At 50.3% G+C, this 21,120-nt stretch overlaps 1 protein-coding gene across 5 annotated transcripts in view; it reads right to left on the bottom strand.

The window, feature by feature from the left end:
• Window positions 1–819: 819 nt before the first annotated feature.
• Window positions 820–21,120, bottom strand: part of TOM1L2 (target of myb1 like 2 membrane trafficking protein) — a 60,211-nt gene continuing 39,910 nt past the window's right edge. The window contains exons 13-16 of one of the 5 annotated variants that reach the window (XM_019541937.1): window positions 19,586–19,651; window positions 11,305–11,364; window positions 8,728–8,764; window positions 820–6,741 (exon numbers count right to left, since the gene is read on the bottom strand). In XM_019541937.1, the coding sequence (XP_019397482.1) occupies window positions 6,593–6,741; window positions 8,728–8,764; window positions 11,305–11,364; window positions 19,586–19,651 (312 nt within the window). In that variant the 3' untranslated portion in view covers window positions 820–6,592. Of the gene's footprint in view, window positions 8,592–8,727; window positions 8,765–11,304; window positions 11,365–19,585; window positions 19,652–21,120 lie in introns of all 5 variants that reach the window. The other 4 variants (XM_019541939.1, XM_019541938.1, XM_019541940.1 and 1 more) reach the window with 4 other exon arrangements.

Here is a 21,120-nt window from a genome sequence, read left to right as displayed (position 1 = left end):
GGCGGCGGCGGCCAATGGGCGCGCCCGGCCGGAGTGGAGTGATGCCGCGTCACGGCGATTACATCATGCGCGGGCCACGTAGGGCGGCCCAGGGGGCGGGGCTCCCCCTGCAGAGCGAGGCACGTGCTGCCCCGCGCACGTGGTCCGGCCCCAGCCCGAGGAAAGTGAGCCCCGAGCGGCGGGGCCTGCAGGCCGAGGCCCAAGCGAGGCTGAGGGCTCGAGGTCTTGTCCTAGCGCCCAGCTCCCCTGCAGGCGAGGGCCAGCACCCCCCGGGTCACGACCCCTACTTTGGTCGCCAGCGTGAAACCCCGTCCTGTTCGTTTCCGAAGGGGCGGAAGGAGACGGCGCCTCTGGGCTGGGGAACCGCCTCGGTGGCGCAGGCCTTGGGCCCTGTCGCCCAGAGCGCCCGCAAGGGACCCGGGTGGTTCCGGCGCTATTACCGGCCTCGGGCTTGTAGGGCACCGAACCAGTCACTCGTTCCCGTTTGGGGCCGCTAGGAAATGACCGTGTGCATTGGGCGCGAGGGGTACAGGGGTCCCGGCGGCCGCCACTGCTGGCACCCGCTTGCGCTCCAGCCTCGTGCCAGACACGGAGCGGCAGTGGGGAGCCCGCGGGCAGTGGCGCCACACCCCGCTGAAGGGACAGCGCTCGTGCGCTGCAGCCGGTTTGGGGCCAAGGGCACAGACGCTAACCAGGGTCCCTGGAAGCTGGCTTTGTGCCACCAGTGTCGGCGAGGGTGACCCAGCGACCGGGGTGGCCACGGACAGAGCTAAATCTTTACAGCGCTTAAACCTGGAAAGCAGGATCCGAGACAGGGGCGGCTCGAACAGCTCACACGAGTAGTGCTTTATTGGAGTATTTCACATGCAAGAACCAAACTAGAGAGATGATTTCTGAAACAAGTTCAGAGATGGAGTAATACATCTGGATCATCCTGACGTACACTGGTTTCTACGTGAAGACAGCAATGACGGTTAGTGTCTTTTTTTTTTTTTTTTACATTGTCAGTCTTTTTAAACGGTTAAATCCCTTTCCCCTCCACTGCCCCAAACAAAAAAATATCCAATATCTTCAGTAAATAAATATTATTCCACTTTGTTTTTACCTGGAAAGCCTACAGCTTTAATATACAGGAGAAGCTAGTACACGGGTTATGTCTGTGGTGTTAAACAGTAGCTCGTAGGAACATGTAGGGAACGAGGAGGAGCTCGCACTCATAAAAACACAGAGCGGGGCGGTTGGTTTGGCATATGTTTGCCACCAAGGAAGAAGAGACAGCAGGAGGGAGAGCTGGCGGGGGACGAGACAGGCTGGGACCAAAGCCAGCTGTCAGTCGAGCGTGGGCTCGGTTATCCCAGCGGGAGAGGGGAGCAGCTGCTGCCGGTGCCTGGCTGAGGCAGGGAGATCTTCAAGCGCCGCGTGGAAGAGCACCAGCCTGGGGGGTTCGGGAAGCCGTGGGCAGTGAGCACGGGTGCAGCCTGGTCCCACCGGTGTTTGTTTGAAAGGGTTAAGTGGACAGAAGTGGCACCTGAGCACTAGTGGCCACAGGTTGGCGGGGACGCCTGCCGCCACTCTCACTCTGGGCCAGTCCAGGGCAGCAGGGAGATGCCCACAGGATGCCAGGGGCAGCCCAGGAGGTTATTTCCATACAGAACCATCTGCCCCACCCCACCAAGCTGCCTTTGCCTCATGGCATTTAGGAGGCAAACGCAGGCAGAGCCAGGCGGGGACCGTTGTCACCCCACCTCCAGGACCTCCTGACAACCGCAGAGGCTCCACAGCAGCCCGGGGCCAAGGCAGGCACTTGGACAGGCTTGCTGCCCTCCATTGCCGCACGTCCTGTTCCAATTGCTGCACACAGCAGCGCTACAGGGGAGCAAGCAGGTACGAGGACCTTGGCTGGGTGAGACGGTACATGCCCTGCTTCTGTCAATACCTAGCACCTCTGGGCAGCGCGCTCCCTTCTCGACACCGGTGCGCTCAGCCCAGCGCCGGTCCTCGGCTATTGGAGGAGACCGAGTCTCACCACCGCCTGTGCCCAGCCAAAGCCCTGTGCTTACAGGGAGGCTGATGAGGCTTCACTCCTTCCTCTCTCTGGAAGTGCAGAAACACCCTGGAAATGCGGGTGCCAGAACTGCGCTGTGGAGCTTGGGGAAGGGGGTTCTTCAAGTTGGAAGGAGAAAGGGATGCTGGAAGCTACCAGGGGTCTGGCTCTGACCACCCTGCAGACATGTGCCTTTCCCTCCGAGATGCCGCACTATGTTTTTATGAGCTTCGCGGACAGACCAGAGGCCCTACAAGTCCATACGGCACGCTGTCATCTACCCCATGCCTGCCACAGGTGCATGTGGAACCTACACGCAACAATCAGAACAGAACATAATGCCCCCTGCCCCCCCAAATAGCTATTTAAATAGAAACAATTCACTTTGTACATCTCAGAGCATGAGGGGTTAACAGAGGAGGTTAAACACGTCTCCGAAAGAAAGAAACGTATCGACAAAATAAATAGTCTAATCTAGGACAAGGTGTCGTTAGAGCTCGCAGAGGTTCCCGGCTATGACTGTTGTGGAGCGTGTGGCAGCGGAGGCAAAATCTTTGATTGAGGCTCTCAGCCTTGCTAGGCCGCGCCTGGACGGAAGCAGTTCAAGCAGCAGCTCTGCTCCTCCTGGCTCAGGAGTCTCCACATCACGTCGCTTCTGTCCCGCTCATGCAGGGGAAGCGTTGGCAAGGCCAGGGACGGAGAAGTCCTGGTGGGGAGCAGTTTTCTCCAGACGAGGGATAAACCAGGCCTTTCCCAAGTAAAGGGAGACGGGGGGGTTGAACTGCTTACGCTCCTGCAAACCATGATGAGCAGCGCAGGGAAGATGGGCTGATCCTGATACAGGATACTGGTAACCTCTAGCAACGGTTCGTCCACCAGCAGATCCTCCGGGCACTCGCTGTTCCCACCGACTGGTGTCATCCTCCAGCGAGCGCAGCCCATTCAGTCATGTCCCATGGCTTTCAGCCCCATGTCTGCCCTGCCTTGAATAGCCCCAGTGCCCAAAAGTGCTCCTCCTCTGGTGTCATGGGAGACATGGTCCTGGAAGCGCTGGGTCTAGTAAAGGGCCGACCAGAGTGTGAGTTACTGCTCTGCCTTCCCACCCCATTAATGAGGGGACGCCTGCTCCCATGCAAAAAATAGTGTGAGCTCCACTTCATCGATACACAGGGCTGCAGCGGGCAACCCGGAGGGCCTGAGGCTGGAAGCATGGATAAAAAAGTGCCCTGACTCCCAGTGGCACCCAGCATTTCCCCATTGAGGCCCAGCTGCTCCATCCCTCCGTAGCAAGGGCTCCAGTTCATCACATGGCAGCCCATTAGGATCTCTCCCGTGGGAACAATCGGGAATCAAGGGGTTGGGAAGCAGGGGGCAGAGGAGAGAGGGGTGCCCTCTCCTTTCCCTTTAGGGGAGGGCAGATGCAGACAGGTTAAGCAGAGGGAGGACTCCAGCAACACCAGGTAGTCATCCCAGCTCAGCTCCGAGCCCCGCAGTGACCACCTCCCCGTCTCGACTCCCTTGAGCTTTGTACCCGGCTGAGCCCTGCTTGGCAACGTCCCTGTTCTCCAGCACTGCTATAATTGGAGGACTTGGTGAGGCGGCTGGATTAGTATGCCTGAAATCACCTGATGTGGCTGTTTACAGGTTCTCAGGCTTGGAAAAGAAGAGGCCTGCCAAGAAACCCACAGAGCTGCTAGCACTCGCAGCAATGCACTCGCCGCAGGCAAGAGACGTCCGCTGGAACTGCAGGCACGGTAGGGCTGGAGCCAGCAGGGGAACCGGACCGTATCCCGGGAAGGTGCGGTCATTTGTGACACCGTGGAGAAAGCCGGGGCGGTAATAACCAGGGACCCAGCGACAGGACACGACTCCTGAGCGATGACACTGGCCTTCGCTGCCCCACGTGCAGGTAGATGGAGCTCCAGTGCGTGCATACAACCAGCCTCGTCTCCCAAGGGAGGCTGTGAAGGAGATGAAGGCCAAGGTGTCCTCTCTGCTGCAGCATGCAAAGGCGAGACCTGCCGAGCGAAGCTAATCCAGGCGTCCTTCCCCAGGATGAGAGTGAGCCAGTACATCCTCCTCACCTCGCATCTGGTTTTAATGCAGACATGTTGTCCATGGCCAAAAGTAGGGCCCTTGCAGTGGGGGGTTGGCAGAACCACCTTGGCTGTGTCCCACCTTACCCCCCAGGCAACAAGGAAGGGATCCTGGGAAAGCGAGGGAATGGAAGGAGGGGCACGGAAAGGCAGGGTGGGACAAGAGCCTTGGATCAGGGACAGCTACAGAATGGAAGGGAGAAAAATCCCCCATGCTTGGATGCACTAGAGCATGCTGACAGCCCCCAAGCAGGCTGGTACGCTCCACCCAGGTTGCCCCTTCACCCATCCCTTGCTGCCAGGCCTTCTAGCCAAAGAGTTTCCTTCTACTACCACCCTGACCTAACGTCCTGCCTTGCTCTGTGAGTTGGACTGCAGCAGTGTCCCGCTGTGCTGCAGCTGTAATGTAGCAGCAGACACACGCTGGGGTCCAGTTTCCCTTTCACGGCCACAAATGATGCTGTCACGTGCTGCCTTGCTTAAATGCCTGCCCCTAGTTGCAGGCAGCTTCCTTCTGGGGTTCAGAAATCCGTATGGACAATTCTGCTTTGCAGCAGCATCTCATAGCCCAGCACCTTGTAAGGAGATGTTTGGGGCTGGCCCTGGTGCTCTCATGCTGTTACTTAGCCCAGGATGTGCTGGCTAATGGGGATGGAGGAGCCGTTCCGCAGTCTAACTGAATCCAGACCAAAGCCTCTCCACTTCGTATGGCCAGTGCTTGGGGAGCTGGCACTGGGAAAGACCGTGTTAGCCCCACGCAAACACTGTCACAAGGACAGGCTTCTTAGTTGGAGCTTCCACCGTAGCAGCCGAGGATGAGGCAATTCACTGCCTAAAGACTCCGGTGCGCCTAGAAATAGTAATGGAAACGCTACTGGGGCTGGCGAGTGAATCAGATGCTGTGGGCTGATCTGATAAAGCGCCTCCAGGTTTGTCCAGCAGATTAACTCTGCTGTAAAGCATTTATTTAAGTCGCACCTCCACTGTGCCATCCTGTCGCCCTGGCTGTCTGCCAAGGGTACGCATGAGGCATGCCATGACCGGTAGCGGGAGAAAGGCAGGATTACGGTGGAGATGACGGGCATGGGTTCCTGTGCCCCGGCTCAGTCTGCCAAATGTGGCCAGGAAGACTTGCACACCGAGGAGTTCGCGGTGGCTTTCCGAAGAGGGCAGCAGCATCTGGCGAGTGGAGGGAAGAGAGCGCCAGCATGCAGACAGAATGGGAGACAACCGCCTCTCAGGGCTAGGTGGCTAGGAGGAAGCAGAGATGCCATAGGGAGCCTCCACGAGTGTCTCATACGATGCACAATATAGCCCTGGTGCTGCCTGGAGCTCCTCCTGGCAGAAACAGCTGCATCTCAAGCAAGCAGTGCCATTAAATCCTTCCATTGGTATCTGTCTACATGGAGACTTTTGTACCAGCAATTGCAGCGTTGGCCCCCTTCCCAACAGCCAGCCTCCTGGACTAAGCATGTCTGTCCTGACCTCTCCGATGCCATAGGACTTGCTGGGGAATTAGGAAAGGGGTTCCTCCTGCATGCCGGTCGCACCCCAGGCAGGCTGCTTTCCCCTTCGTTTGTACAGATCCTGTCGGGCTCCCTGGATGAAGGCAGCGCCTGCTTGTGTCAGAGCTACAGTTCCTGGAGCAGCCTTTTCCCTCACACAAAGATACAATCTGTATGAGAAGATAAACCTACCGGACTTGGGAGGAAGCCCCTGCAGGGCTTCATATAATCTAGTGCTGACCCCCGGGGTTTCCTGTCTTGTTGGTCATCAGCTCTGCTGAACAAGGCCATCGAATCGCTGTCCAGAGACAGCAAGATTGGATAAACCCAACAGAAAAAAATACTCCATGAGGTAAAGACCCTGCAGCATCCCGAAGTGGGGAAAAGCAGCTACGGTACTAGGGGCCTTGCAGGCGGAGGGTCTTAATGGAGTGGGGAAGTGTTGCTCTTTGCTGCCTGAGCCTCCGAAAATCCAGCGCACTGATGCTGCATCTAAACATCAAGACGCGTCTGCCTGAACACACCAGCACTGCCCATCCTAGACTGATTGACAGGCCGGCCCGTCTGGAAGTGCCCCTCTGCTGAAGAGGCGCATCTCTCTGTGAATCAAAAGTCAAGGCGACTCTCCCTGGCCATGTCAAAGTGCAAAGTCCTCATGCATCGTCAAAAGGGCTTTCAGCCTCAAGAGCTGGCTTTAGGAAGCCTGGATGGGTCGGCGTGGGTTAAGCTAGCGTTGGAGAACTGTGACCAGGCCGGAGCAGAGTTGGGTGTAAATGGGAAGAGTCAGCTTTCTGGGGCTGGGTTATTTGAGAGAGAGAGATAAGAGAAGTGACCTATGAAACCAGGAGGGCAAAGGGGTCATCATTAGCTAAGGATGGGGAGAGGACAGCGTGACCATACAGCCGCGTTCCTCTGCCGGGCGCAGGGCAGGGAGCCAGGAGTGAGCTTCACAGTGCGAAGAGGGCGTCCTCCGAGCGCTCCTGCTTCTTCCTGCCCGGCGGGTTCGCTGGAGGGGTGGGGGCCTCCGGGGGAGGAGAAGGCAAATTGGGGACCATCTCCGCGGCTTTGGCTCGTTCTTCTAAAAACTTATCAAACTCTGCAACGCAAAAACAACAGAGAGGGAAATGGGAATCAGTCGGCGGTAGGGTCAAGCCAGGCATCTGCCCAGGCCCGAACCTAGCGCCAACTGGCAGGTCTCTAAGGATGCGTGGTAGACTCAGCATGGGCAGTACCAGGGAGAGTTTCCCCCTCCATCCCTGATCCAGTAGGACCATTTCCAGGGATAAGATAAGGTGTTCAGTCTTCACAGTTGCTCACCAAGGTTAGCCCAGCCCCAAGGCACTGGCCTTCAGCTCATGGATGACCAGAACTGGCACAGAAACACAGATTCATTTTACACCAGACCCCTGCCACAATCCTCAGGTGAGGAGAGCCTTATGACTACAGCCAGCACACATAGACAGGCAACAAGAGGGAACAGCTTCGTACCAACGGGTTTCCATCTTTCTCCATCCTGCTAACATCCTAAAACTTGCCCCGCTCTTGCTGGGAGCTAACTGGGATCTCTGTCCCATTCAGTATTATGAAGAAGGACAGTCTGGTTTTGGCTCCGACAGCGGGGTCACGAGCCCCCGGTTGAAACCCATGCTCCGTACCATCGTCTCCCCACAGGCACAGGACACGTGTAAGGACACGGTTTTCTCTTAGAAAGAGGTGTTGCAGTGACAGCATTCAGAGAGCGCAGCACAATGAAAAGACCAAGTAAGGAGGCAAGCCCGAGCTGTGGAGGAAACCCCACCAAGTACTATCCTTTGTTCTTCTTGACAAAGCTAGAGGAGCTGTCCCTTCACTTCTCCACACCCCTCGTTCCAGTCCCAAGTGAGCACAGCCTGCCGGTACTCGCTGGGCTCTCCCATTGCTCTTGGGGTGTCTACCATGTAACAAGTAGGTGTCTCTGTCCCAAACACTCAATGGCTAAAAAAAGCCCCTAGTAAAAATCGAGTGCAGTGGTTACATTATAAGCATTGCTACGCGTATGCGTGGGGGGGGGGCACGAGAACACGCCGTATGAGTGGGAAACTGCGGGAAAGGAGAGCAGCGGGAAGCTGAAGAACAGTTTCTTGGGCTGGGTGTTGGTTTTACACGTGCAGCTGCAACGAGACACGAGAGGGCACATTGCATTGGCTGCTCGACCTAGAAATGATGGCACCATCTGGTTAATGCGCAAATACGAATCACACCATTTCTGGGGTACATCAGGCCATGTGGCCACACCTTAGAAATACTCCATGTGTGCCTGCAGAGCCAATAAAATGTGCCCCCCGCCCCCACCACACACACACACACATCTGTTTTACTGCCAGGACATGGCCACTGCCTTCTTAAAAGATCAGCCTTTTATTTGGAGGTGTCTTGCCTCCTGCCAGCCTCGCCAGGCAGCTGGGATGGCTTTGGCTGCATTATTTTTTTTGCTGCTAACGAGGAACTTGTCAGGCTCTTGATGTTCCAATAGCAGAACTTAAAAGGCCAGTTTTGGCTCGAAGAAGCCTGCAGCCCCGACTGAGAGAGCAGCACTGCCGGAGGTAGGCAGGACAGACAGACAAGGCTTTACCTATCTGCCAGCAAGGAGCTTGGTGAGAAGCAGAGGGGAAATGGGAAAGGAAAGCGGGATGGTGACAGGCAGCAAGAGACCGGAGAGAAAGGTGTTGGTTTGGAAACTGGGAATACAGCGATCCCTTCCTGACAGGGCAATGGTGCCAGCAACAGGAGACAGTCACTGCACAGGGCACAGGACGGAGGGGTTTCTGAGTGTGCTGCACAGCTACTGAGTGATGGAAGGGAGCGACTTGCAGGCAGCTAGCACAGAGGGGGGTGGGGGGGTTTAATGCTTCCTCCCCGAATCCTTTGCCTCTTCTCCTCTCAGTGAAGACGGTGCAGAATGATGTGCTACAGAACAGGAGACAAAGAGGGTTGCGGGTTGGAAGAGGACCTCTGCTAGCTGACTATCTGAAGACATCGCTATGGACATTTCAGCCTGGAGGTACCTAATGACTACAGACGGCACAGGCTCTTCTCCGCTTACCTTCACTGGTCACTCCTTCTTCCAGCTCGTCTCCTTTCTGCAATTGGAAGAAAGAAACCGTTAAGAACACATATGCCGAGCTTTCTCCTCCAGCATCTCACCCCATGTATGTTTACAGCTCAACTCTCCCAGTCCCAGTGCTCCTGTTTAAAAACACAGCAACTGTTTGAGCAGAATGACCTAGAAAATCATGTGATTTTCTTGCCGGAGGCAGAAGAATGACTAATTTTCCTCTCTGAGCTGCAGAGCCTGAGAAACAGCGAAGGTGATAACACCACTGATCCTCAGTGGCATCCACTATCTGTACTTTTCCCCATTAGACCTGAGTGACAGCGTGTTTCCATCTTCCCTTCAGGGACCACAGGCCTCTTCCAGCCAAGAAAAGCTAGTGCCTGACACAAGACAGTTCTTCCCTTATACAGACTATTTAGTTAATAATACATCTTGCTAGAAACTTAAGCAAGGGAAACCCACAGTGAAATGTTCAGGGACAATATTCCCCCCCCCCCCCAAGTTAAATAACTCATCCTGGATTTAGATCGAATTCATTGTTATAGAAAGCAAAACGTGCTGTACAGCATGTCGTGCCTTGACCACGGACAAAATAAGGTGGGGCGGGTGAAGCAGAGCGATGAAATCTAGGCAGGTTGTCCACGGGAGCTAGCAAAGATTAGCACCCCGTACTTCGTACACTCCGAACCTTTGTTGGCCTGCCTTTCACCCAGCTCTGAGGACTCAGATCTCCTAAATGAGGGAGTTGCAGTAAGTTTCAAGTAGGTGACAATTTTTGAGCAATTGGGGAAGAAAAAGGGAACACTTAAGGACTTGAACCCCTACTTTTTAAGTCTGCTTTAAAACCAGGAAATAATTGTTCTTGCTTCAGTTTCTTCATCTGTAAAATGCGACTATCACCTGCCTTGCAAGAGGCTCACGATGATGACCGTTAAAGGCCAGGGAAAGTTGAAGCAAGATCCTATTGCAAAGAATTTGCAACAAGAGCACAGTAGCTGGAGCTTAGTGCATAACCTCATGCCGTATTCTCATGCCCCCCGCCCCCACGCGCCTACTTTAAAGCAGTAAAAAGACTAGTCTGTGTTCCCTTGAGCTGGGAAGCAGGGAGGGGGCAGAAAGAAGTACTGACCAGAACAGGGAAAAATAAAACTGGTGGAGGAAAAACGTCCCCATAAAGCTACAACTGATACGTCCATGCTGCAAACTTGCATGCATTGCAAGCTTGCTTTAAATATGTCAGCTCAAAACTGGTGAGCTAGGGCAATTTGCTGTTTCGTGGCACAGGGTAAATTAGCCCACACAGAGCTCTGCGAAGCCACAGCAGGGTGGATCCTGCTGCAGGGATTGCCGCACTATGCTGCAGCCTGTAGTGGAGGAAGGCAGAGAGCTGGTATCCGGTAGCACCCCCAGCAGATTTGCCATTGCTGTTAAACTAATTCCGCAATGGCCAAGCTCTTCTGTTTGAGAAACTAAAATATATATATATAAAAAAAATCAAATGGTAGCTGAAGCTGACATTGTAGCCATGATGGGCCAGGAAGTATGCAAGACACAAAGATTTTTGCAGGTGACGTCTTTTATTGGACCTGGGGAGGGGGTCTGTGGTACCTGAAAGCTTGTCCAAGCCTATCCCAATCATGCAGTTGATCCCATAAAAGAAATCACCTACAAAAATCCTTCCTTCTAAAAACGAAATAAATAAAATGCATTTTTTTGTTTCAGCTTCAACCCATTTCAAATTCATTTTGAAATCCTGACAGCTTGCAGTAAGGCCTAACCCAGTATTGATTAAAATAAATTTAAATACAATTACAGATATTAAACAGTACTTGTTTGTTGCCCAAGTCAACACATTCAACTGGTGGAAGCCACCCACTAAGCACCAAGTGCTAAGCCAACTGCTGCAGGTGCAGAGAGGCTGTTTTCTTTATTTCGGTTTAGTCACCGAATACAGTTCAAAGCCTAGTCCAAAGCTAAAGAACCAGTTAGGATTTGGGGGCAGGGAGTCAGGCAAGCTTATTTTTCTCTTTTAATCTAGAGCCAGAATAATAAATATACTAAATACTTTTAATCTAGGAATAAAGAGTAGGTGAGAGAACCTGAGATTCGCTAGTTCTAAAATCGTGAAAGACGGGGTAACCAGAAACAATTCAGACCAGTAGAAATTAAGCACAGGCTTAAACACTTCTAACTGCTGTCGGTTTTAAGCATGTGCTTAAGCACTGCAGACTTAAATGCATTCCCAAACCGAGGCCCTGCAAACTGCATTCCTGGCATTCATGCCACATCTGGGAGGCTGACAACGGGCATGTGAGAATATAATGGTTTGTAAGCATGCATTTTGGTTGAAATGGTAGCAAAAAACAGCCCCGATTCCATACTATTGTTTTTCATCCGGGGGGGGGTTAAAAAGCATGCGTTTCAATAGGTTTTGTTCCATCCTGTATAGGTAACCACAGAGAAGCAACAATAGTTTAAAAGTGCATTACAGAAGGTTCCACTTATGCACCAGTGCTACTTTCTACATGGAAAAAAAATGTTTAAAAAAAAAGTGAAAATTCTCACCAAGTCGGTACTGAGCCACTCCTCAATGTCATCCATGACAGAGGACTGTGCAACGGGGATCTATGGAGTGCAGCAAGAGATACAGCAAGGCAGGCAAAAACCAAAACACATCCACAATCGTGGCCAGGGAAGGATGGGAAATGCCAGAAATAAGATTTAAAAAAAAAAAAAAAAAGTAAGATGCATTGAAAAAAAACCCAAAAAAACAACCAGCAACAAAATACAAATGCACTCAAATAAAGCAACACTCAAAAGGTAAATTATGCACAGCGAGGCTAACAAAACCAAAAACAAAGGTTACGGGGTGGGGGTGATGCGACTGGATGTGAGTACAAAACGGATAACTTTTTGACCACTCGTTAAAGCCTTCAGTATGACCGATGGGTCTACTCTTGATCACGTAACGCTTTTAAAGCTAGAATATTGGATGTGAATTCTCTTTGGAAGTATCAGCTTCGTACCCTTGCTTTAAGGGGCTGTTGTGTGTTGCTGTTCACCAACAGAGTCAAAACCTGCAGTCTTTTCACAGGTAACGGTTGAAGCCAATTTGTCCAGTCCCTCCGGCGAGCAAAAAGTGCCCAGCCTGGCCACAGGACGGATAAATTCTTCAGAATTAAAGGTGAGTAGACAGAATTGTTCCCTACTCACAGGATTTTTCTCCACCACAACCAAAAGTAGTTTGAAATGGCATGTGCACTAAAGAAGACTTGGTATGGTTTGTGGTTCCTTTCCTCTTAAACCCACCATGATATACTACCCTCCCTAGCTTTGTAACTGGGATAGAGGTGGAGCTGGCAGGCTATGATAGGAATAACGAGATGTTGCAAATTCACCTGGGTCAGCGAAGGGAAATTATTCATTTCCCAGGTTCAGAACGTCCTGTACAAATATATTGATCTAACTTCAGAGGAGGCCATGTAGTAGCAAACAGGAAAGCAATGCAATCAACTGAGATACGGCTTTCCTGTTTGGATAGCGATGCACTAACAGGCCCTAAGCCACAGTGGCACAGCTGTTGTGCCAGGGCGGGAGGCTGCCAGTCTGATGAATGCTAAGCAGTTTCAAAACTGTCTTAGGGAGGAGATGAGATGAGATTCCCAGGAACTGTCCAGGGTGTTGCCTGTCAGGCTGGCAAGCTAACACAGAGAGGAGGGCTTGCAGAAATCTCTGGAGTTAGTTTTACTAGAATTATAGGCTCATAGGAAAGGCAGGCTGGAAGGGACCTCAGAAGGTCATGAAGTCCAGTTCCTTGCAGGGTTCCCTGGGGAAAGATGGTTAAGCTTCTGGAGAGCTCAAGGGATACAAGCCAAGATGTTCCTTCTGAAAGATTTTTGTTCTACATCCATGACTCTTTAAGGAGCCTTGGGTCAATGACTGCCAGCATCACTGCCCCGTGTCAGACCTACCCAGCAAACCGCAGGTAGTGCCGAAAGACCCAGCAGAGTGTGAGAGAATGGCAAGTTTCCACTCCAGGATAGAGGTGACAGCCAGAGGCTTAAAAGCCGAGGGGATATGGTGCGCGCAGCAGGCTTGGTAGGTGCATTTGCCTGGTGACTGGCAGTGACATCAAAGATCCCGAGCAGAAGACAAGCAGCTGCATGCAGCTCACGTTGGGACAGGCCGCATTCCTGCTCGGGACGAGTCTCCTTGTTACATCTGTGATGATAAATGGAACTGATGATGTCTTGTTTGAAGGCAACGTTTCCAAGCTGCCGTGAGCTAGCCAAGACGGCCATTAACAGGAGCAGAGACACTGAAAATGGTTCTTCATGTGCCATCTCCCAAGGACAAGTCCTATCCTGCAGAGCTGACTTGCCAGTTTAAAAGCTTTGAAGATGACTGGTTTCAGATAGCAGGCACAAGACAACGCTGGGAAATTATTCAGCCTGCAGCAACTTAAAAACCATAACCCAAGTTCTATTCTCTCACCCTCTTCAATGCATTACTTGCTGCAGCCTTCAGAGATAGGAGTTCATTTGCCTCTCGGAAGGCTCCCATGTCTCCTTACAGATGATAAAGGGGGAAGCTTTGGGAATTATAAAAGTGTGTGGAGTAATAAATAACTAATGTGCTGCCTTCTTCTTACAGCCAGTAGAAATTTGGGACCTGTCTATGCTGGAAGACTCGAAGGGTGGCTGGAGAGCTAACATGCTCGCAAGGACTGCACTGTGGGAGGAAAACCTGATTAGCTGAGAAGAGAAGTAAGTTTTATTCCATCGCAGCCCCACTGAAGTTAGTTTTGCTTTCACATCTCACTCACCACTGCGAGGGAAAACCTCCCTGACGAGGGGTCAACCTGCCAGCTCCCTTTAATGAAGCTCAGTCCACAACTGAGACTTCCAAGGAACCCACCAATAACAAAAAAAAGGGGAATATATTCAGATCCATGATATTTCTAAGGCAAACCACAAACTCAAGTGAATCCCCTTCCTCAGATTTCTTTATATACCACAAGGGCAAAGAAGGGCTTGAGCCCAGTTCTTGCTTTCCTAGTCACCTTTACTAAATACAGACAGATGCAAGAGGAAGACGGTAGCGTTGGCTGCTCACTTCCACAAAACTTGCCCTTCCAAGCAGCTATCCCACTATTGGTACCAATTTACAGATCAGTCAAGCAGTTCTTCCATTACCTCCTGATGCACTAGGATCAATTAGGATCATCTAGATCAGGGGTGGGCCATTATTTTGGGCAGAGGGCCACTTACTGAGTTTTGGCAAGCCATCAAGGGGCACCATGATAGGCAGCCGGGGCAGATAAATATTAATTTTCCAAATTTTTTAGGAGCTCCATGGGCCAAATAGAATGGCCTGACGGGCTGCATCTGGCCCCCAGGCCACATTTTGCCCCCCACCCCGATCTAGATCAAAGACAACATGGGACGGGGGGGGAGGCCCAAACTACACCAGATGTTTTCAAACAGTTCTAGGATATTAAGATGCTTTAAGTGAATTTGAAGCTGAAATTTGGCTTTGAATCACAGGCAGCTGGCAAGTGTGCAGGAGGGTTTTTTCCCTTTTCAGAAGTGTGGCTCTGTCACAGTTCAAGAATGGGAAGAATCTTCTGCTATATAAAGGCCTCACACCCCGAAACCATTTAAAAAAAAAAAGTAAATTTCCATATTAAAATAAGACTGGGATTTCTGGAAGTGACTAAGATACCAGCTGTGGCAGTGGCGGCTTACATGGAAATGGCTCTGGAAGAGGATGCCGTCCGGCCAGGTTTCTGAAGTATGCAAGCCTGCGTTGTCCAGTGAAGCTCCCTGTCTCAACAAGGCAGCCCCCTGAATTGTCACTGCGGCTGATGAGCCAATTGTTAATGTTAATGCAATGCAAAGGATTGTTTTTAAGTTTGTATATCTGTAAAATGGATATTAGCCCATACAACATTTACACTCTGTTCGTTTTTAATTGAATTAATTCTATAGGACTTAATCATTCAGAGCTCTTTTTGATTTTGTGGAGTATTCCCAAGCCTAATGCAATCACGTAGACAGCCCAGGAGGAGAACAAGGGCAAACTTTTCCACCTGCAGAAAATCAAAGGAAACTTGGAATTAAGCCCTTGTTTGAAGTCTTGTGTTTGAGCTTTCAGGAGCGGTAAAGAGCTGTCAAAAAAGTTTTGCCAAAATATTTCCTTAATGACGGTAAAATCCAATATTCTACCCTTAAAAAGACCCTCTCTAAGGTTATTAGTGCCACATTAGGTTTCTATTGAATATGTTCCCACTGGAGAAGCAGCAGGTATGAAATGACAATTCAAGTCTCTAGGTGAACTCATTAACGCTCTCAGAATGTTTAACAAGGTTCAGACTAATTGTTGCTAGACTACAGTCTTGTGGTAGCTTAGCTGATTCCATTCTTTTCTGGGTACTTAATGCAACCGACACCAGTACTTGCCTGGCTGCTATTCACTTCTTCCCTTTGTTAGCAATAAAAAGCATTTCTCGTTCCATGTAATATGATAGCAGAAGTGGACTGATACTGCATGTCTTAGGGCTCTGTGTCAGATTGCTGCTTCCGTTCTTATCGTCACCTTAAAGCTGCAGTGATCCCAGCAAGGCTTCTTACCCTCATTAGGAAAAGGCCAACGTGGCCCTGGATGGAACAGTCAGTACTTCTGGGAGAGGAAGGGCACTGGTGAGACCTCGTTTGGAAGAACGTGCAATTCTGGCCACCCAGGTTCAAGGAAGGCTAATTCAAACTGGAAGAGGAGCAGAGAAGGGTCACTGGGACGACCAGTGGAATGGAGAGCCTGCCACCTGTAATGCAGCTGGAAGATTTGTGGATTGTTAGGGGCTGGAAGGGACCTTGTAGATCATCTGGTCCAGTCTCCTTGCACTAGGCAGGAAAAGACAACTGGGGTCAAGTGACCCCAGCAAGGTGACTGTCCAGTCTCCTTTTGAAGACTGCAAAAGGAAGAGAGGTTGGCTTGTGTAGTCTCCAAAGTGAAGGTTGAGAGGGGACCTGACTGCTATCTGCAGACAGAACAGGACAGGAAACATGATCGAGGAAGAGTTATTGAAGAAGATAAAGGACAAGACTTGCTCAAGAATGGACAGGAATTAACTTAGTCTGGAAATGAAAAGGTGGTTTTGACTCCATAGAGCCGTGAGGTTCTGGGAGAGCCTTCCAGTCCAAGTCCTGGAGGGCAAAACCCTATCTACTTTTGAGATGCAGCGTAGTGGAGTTTGTGAAGGGAATTAAGTGCTGTGATGCCTTGGACAGCGGGAGTCTGGACTCTGTGACCCATATCCTCCCATATGCATATGCATTTTAGATGCAAACAAATTAATTAGCTACCGGATTATTTTCAACTCATTACCATGATGGATTATTTTCAACTCATTACAATAATCCATGTGCGGCATACGTGATAGCTGATGTGCGCTCTGCTCACTAAGTGTGGCTGGTTGTGTGAGAGCCCTTGTTGGTGAGATGCAACATGTAATGGGTTTGCATTCTACCCTTGAGTCCAGGCAACGGAAATCATTGTTCATGTAGGCAGCTAGTCTCTTCACTACATTGGCAGACCGGGAAAGTGATATGGTCTTCAGAATGCAGGGACACGAATGGTTTTGCTTCGCTAAGGGTGGGGAGGTGGATCCTGTCACTAACAAGGCAGAAAAAGGTCTTTGAAGACCCTGGCCAAGAGCTCACCTGGCAAGTCTGAAGCTAGTGTGCACCAAGAATTGAATGCTCTTGCCTTGCCTGTGACACAAGAGGGTGAGATCAGGCTCCAAGGAACCTCTGGGAAGAGGACATACCTCACCTGCCCCACATCACACAGGCCATTTCCCCATCTCCCCTCTGGTCTGGGCAGACCACGTAGCCCCCCACTTTGCTACTAACATCCCAGTACCAGCCCCGAAGGAATCACTTTGTTTTCTGAAAATCTCCTCACCGCTGAGCGGAACAGACCTGCCTTCCCCCCACATCCGTCTACTCACCCCAGCCAGGTGGGCCACTCCCAGGGCACAGTGGGTTTAGCTTTTGGTCGATTCTGGTCTGGTTTTATCTTTTATCTTCCCAGACAATTTGTTTGTCGACAGAACGTCTTACGCAATATGTACATTTACCATGTGTCGCAAGCGTCTAGTTGGTGTGCTGCTAGGTTTCATTTTGCAGCAGCATATAGGTTGTTTAAACCATTGGACGTCTTCATGCTGGCTGTTGTCCAAAGCCAGGAGAGGAACTGGAATTACCGGCACTGAAATGGTGCTTGCCCTACATTCAGCCTTTGCGTGAAGGGTTTGGCTATGCTTAAAGAGGTTTGATGGTCTTGCCCTACTGCAAACTCCAGCAGTGCAGACAACAGCTCATATTGGCCAAGAGAGTTTTTAATCAATGGAGCTCAGACTAAGAGCATCTGTGCTAGGGATTTTTTGCTAGCATTAGACTGTTGGATAGGGCTGTGTATTTTTTTTGCCAAGAAAATTTTCAAGCTTAGACCGAGTTTCTTCAAGGTTAGACTAAGAAACTCAAGTTTCTTAGAAGAAAACATCACCGAATTTCTAAAAGAGACTGTCCAGCAAGGGTCCCTATGAAGGCAGGTGAAGAGGGGGAGGCAAGTAACCTCAGAGAAGCCCATCCTACTGTGGAAAGATGGCAACACCAGGTTTCATTTTGCAGCAGCGATCAGGGATGCCCTGGCACTCTTCTGAAAGCTAACTGTTCTCCATCAATAGCCATAACACTGCCTGGACAGAAACCTTGTCCCTCTTTTCCATAGCCCAATAGTACAAAAAGTTACCAAAGGATCTGCACACACAGTAGTTCAGGACAAGGATGCTAGTTATTCCACTGATACTGTAAATACTAGAACATGTTATTAATAAGTATGGTTAAGAACTACAGCCACTTGGAGAAACTGGGTTAATGATTAGTCCAGTTTATTCTGGGGACATTTATCTCAGATGATATATATCATTATAGAAAGGAGCGTGAGTAGCTTGTGAGGGCAGACACTGGTGCCCAGCTGATACTGGGACCACCAGACCCCCAAGAAGTCTTTATGCCTCCATGAATGCTGCAGTATCCTTTTTTCCAGGCTGAATAACCACAAGCCAGTAAGCGAATATGGAGTTTGTTTTCTTTCGAAAGCCCTGGCCTGAGCAGTGGGAACAGCAGGGGTGCAGGTTTCATGCTTCCCTGCACTTCTAAACAGTGGAAAAGTAATCAAGGGGAACTCCCTTCATCACTGGGCTATTCATAAAGGAGGAGCATCTAGCAAGATGGGATAGCAAAACAGGAAGGTGCGCTTAGCACTGCAGCCACCCTGCAGATCAGCAAGGGGTCACAGCGAGCTGCATCCAGTGCCCCATTGAGGAAAGCAGGTGTCATCTGTTCTGCAGCTCTTTAAAATTTGAAATGATTAAGTTGGGAGTGTTCAAATCATGGGATCCATTTAAAGACAAGTGCCTGCTACGGGGTTTACCTATGTGCCCCTCACAGGCGCACAGCCAGCCAGCAGGCATCCAGGTGCTGGCAAATGTCTGCAGCTCAGGTGCTATGCCAGTCACAGTGTCCACAGTTTGGAGACACACCCCAGCTTAGAAAACCAGGCTTGCATTTCACTCCGTGGATACACATGGATGCCATGTGCCTTGTACTCCCCTGGACCTTCTTTTGTCTGCAACTTCTTTCTCCCAACACATCCCTTCTACACTTTGCTGCAGTTGGACCATCCAAACCCACTGGATTTCTGTGGCGACTGGATGCCCAACTCCCACAAACTAACCAGAGCCAGGGCAGGCTTGGGAAGCCCCAATCCCAAAGCTGGAAAGGCAGAAATCTCAGCCTGCTTCCAAATCAAGGAACTAAAGTTTACACACCAAGAGTGACCCTGTCTGGATCGATTCAGACTTCTCCTTACAGAGGCAGGCAGCATACAGATTTTTAAAAAACAGGCCACATAACCAGTACTGCCCCCTCAAACACGCAAAAAAGAGAAAATCACAAGCAACCCCCCTCTCCCTGAAAAAAGAGTCAGACTGGCTTAAAAAACAATCTGAAGTCAGTCGCTGTCCTCCTTATGCCCTTCCACCCTGGTTTGGAGCCTTTGGGTTGCACTTAAGTTATTATTTTAAAGCTTTCTCTGTGACTGTACTCAGATGCTCAGATTCTCACTGAACCTCAGAAGCTGGTGATTTAAGTGAACAGACTGGTGTCACTGGACTTCCAGCCTTACCATCTATGACTTGCCATGAAATTGCAGGAGGTGGAGACACTGCACTACATCCTCCTAATTCAACCAGAACTCCCCAAAATGATGCTTGCCAGAGCTTGTGAACACCACCCATGTTTTCAAGTACGCAGGGAGAGAGGAGCATGCAGAGAAGCACCTTTTTTATTGCTGTTTTGTCTAATGAAGTTTGATCCTGCAGCCTGTGTTTATAGCACCCCATGGAGTCCAGTGCTGCAGGGCTGGGCTACTAGGACCATGGGAGATGTCCCACCCCTGGATTACGTACGTGGAACTTGTGTTTATCCTTGAAAAGTGGATACTGCATCTATAAATCGAGACAGTAAAAGGAACAAACAGGCCCTCCAGTCCCGTCTCTCAGGTTCTGGGCAGCACAGAAATAATTGAAGGACACACCCCTCGCCCCCCATAATCACTCTTTCCCCTTCCCCTAGAAAATTAGGTGGGTGGGAAGCAAAGTCCTTGTACTGTCTGATTTGTGTTTCATCAGTAGGCTGGGTGAGAGGTACACAGAGGATGGTTATTCTATGTAAGGAACTGGGGTGGGCAACAGGGTTCATTTTACTGGTGACATTCTCACCATTCCTTGTGTAATTAGCCACTTGTCTATGGGCTCCATGTCTGAGCTCCCACCTTTACCTCTCCTCTGTGTCGAGAACAGAAAGTCCATAAAGAGAGAAACCACAGCAACACCCGTAAGGACGGAACAGACACGAGCAGTAAAACAACCGTGTGCAACGCCGAGGGGCACCGCTGCTGGCAGCCACTTCACAGAGCCACCTCCCACTCAGCCCTCCTCCTCCTCTTCCTCCCCAGCTGGCTGCGCAGAAGAGTCCCAGCCCTTCCTGTGCCATCCAGTGGGTTGCACAAACTTACTCTTTCTGCCATGCTGCTATTTTTAAAAAGATGACAACCGACAAGAAGCGAGGCTGGTGTTTTGTGTTTTCCTTAGAAGGGAAGGATATCGACAATTTGACCGTGACTCACAAGTCAGCCAGACCTTACAGGGATGTCAGATGCAAGCCATTCTGGAATTTCTCCTCATTTATGGAGGTTATACTCAAATTCATCCCTCCTCCCATTTTTCTTGGTCTCCAGACACAATGCCAATCTCTTCACCTTAAGTCCTCACCTCTGAAGGATATGACAGCCGTGACAAGTGAAGAATCCCAGCTGGATAAGGCATTTCAGAAGCCTTTACGGGATGCACTTAAGACCCTCGTAACTTAATAGGGCTTACGTCAAAGTATGTCATTTCAAGACTTGGGCCAGGGAGCATGTGAAAAGTGGAATCACCTCAACTTCTCCGATGAACAGATAGCATGGACAGACACCTGCTGTCCCAGTTGTGTCCATCCAACGTCTTGGTGACCACCACTGCGACTCCCACCAGGGAAAAGTCACGGGAGAGAAATTATATATTTTTGGCTGCCGTTCAGTATGATTTAGTAGCTGTAATCAAGGACAGCCAATGCTACATGACCAGTCTTCCTCCATGGACCACTATTCAAGAGGCTGCTAAGAGGAATTTTAACTTCAGATAACTACTGGAATAAGAAGCCTAAGGAGAACTAGCTGTAATAGCCTCCGACCCTTCCTGAGTGTGCTATAAGTGAAATCTCCTTCAGTTGGCCTTCTGTCCTAACCAAATGGCACATTAATTTACAGAGAGCTAGAAACTGCCTTTAACTTCATTCCTACTATTTCAGTTGGGGTTGAAACCATCCAAAAAATCACTGGATTATCTCTTCTAAGAAGAAACACCCATCAGCCTCACTTCAAAACACTGCAACTCTTAGCTGCTCAGGGTTTAAGTCTCTTCCTAAGACAGCAGTGAACATATTACAGATGCAGCCATCTCATCAGGACCTTTGGAAAGAGATCGAAAGTCTGAGCTATAACATCCCAGGTCCAAAGTTCAATAATCCAAGCAAGTGGCTCCTTCATATACTTTGACCAGTCAGATTAGCTTAGGATGTGGTTCTTTGAACTGACAACACTTCGGGCAAGGTAACAGCTACACTGGTGTGTGTGACAAGTTACATCAGCGCCTGAAGCAGGATTAAATGAAGTACTAATGAAGGAGGACATAAGCCCTGAGCCATCAGTGGAAAA

The sequence above is a fragment of the Crocodylus porosus genome, unplaced genomic scaffold (assembly GCF_001723895.1).
Source record: "Crocodylus porosus isolate Cpor-Errol unplaced genomic scaffold, CroPor_comp1, whole genome shotgun sequence".
Lineage (NCBI taxonomy): Eukaryota > Metazoa > Chordata > Crocodylia > Crocodylidae > Crocodylus > Crocodylus porosus.
Note: the sequence above shows the minus strand (reverse complement) of the source record. Positions and strands in the feature narration are given on the sequence as shown.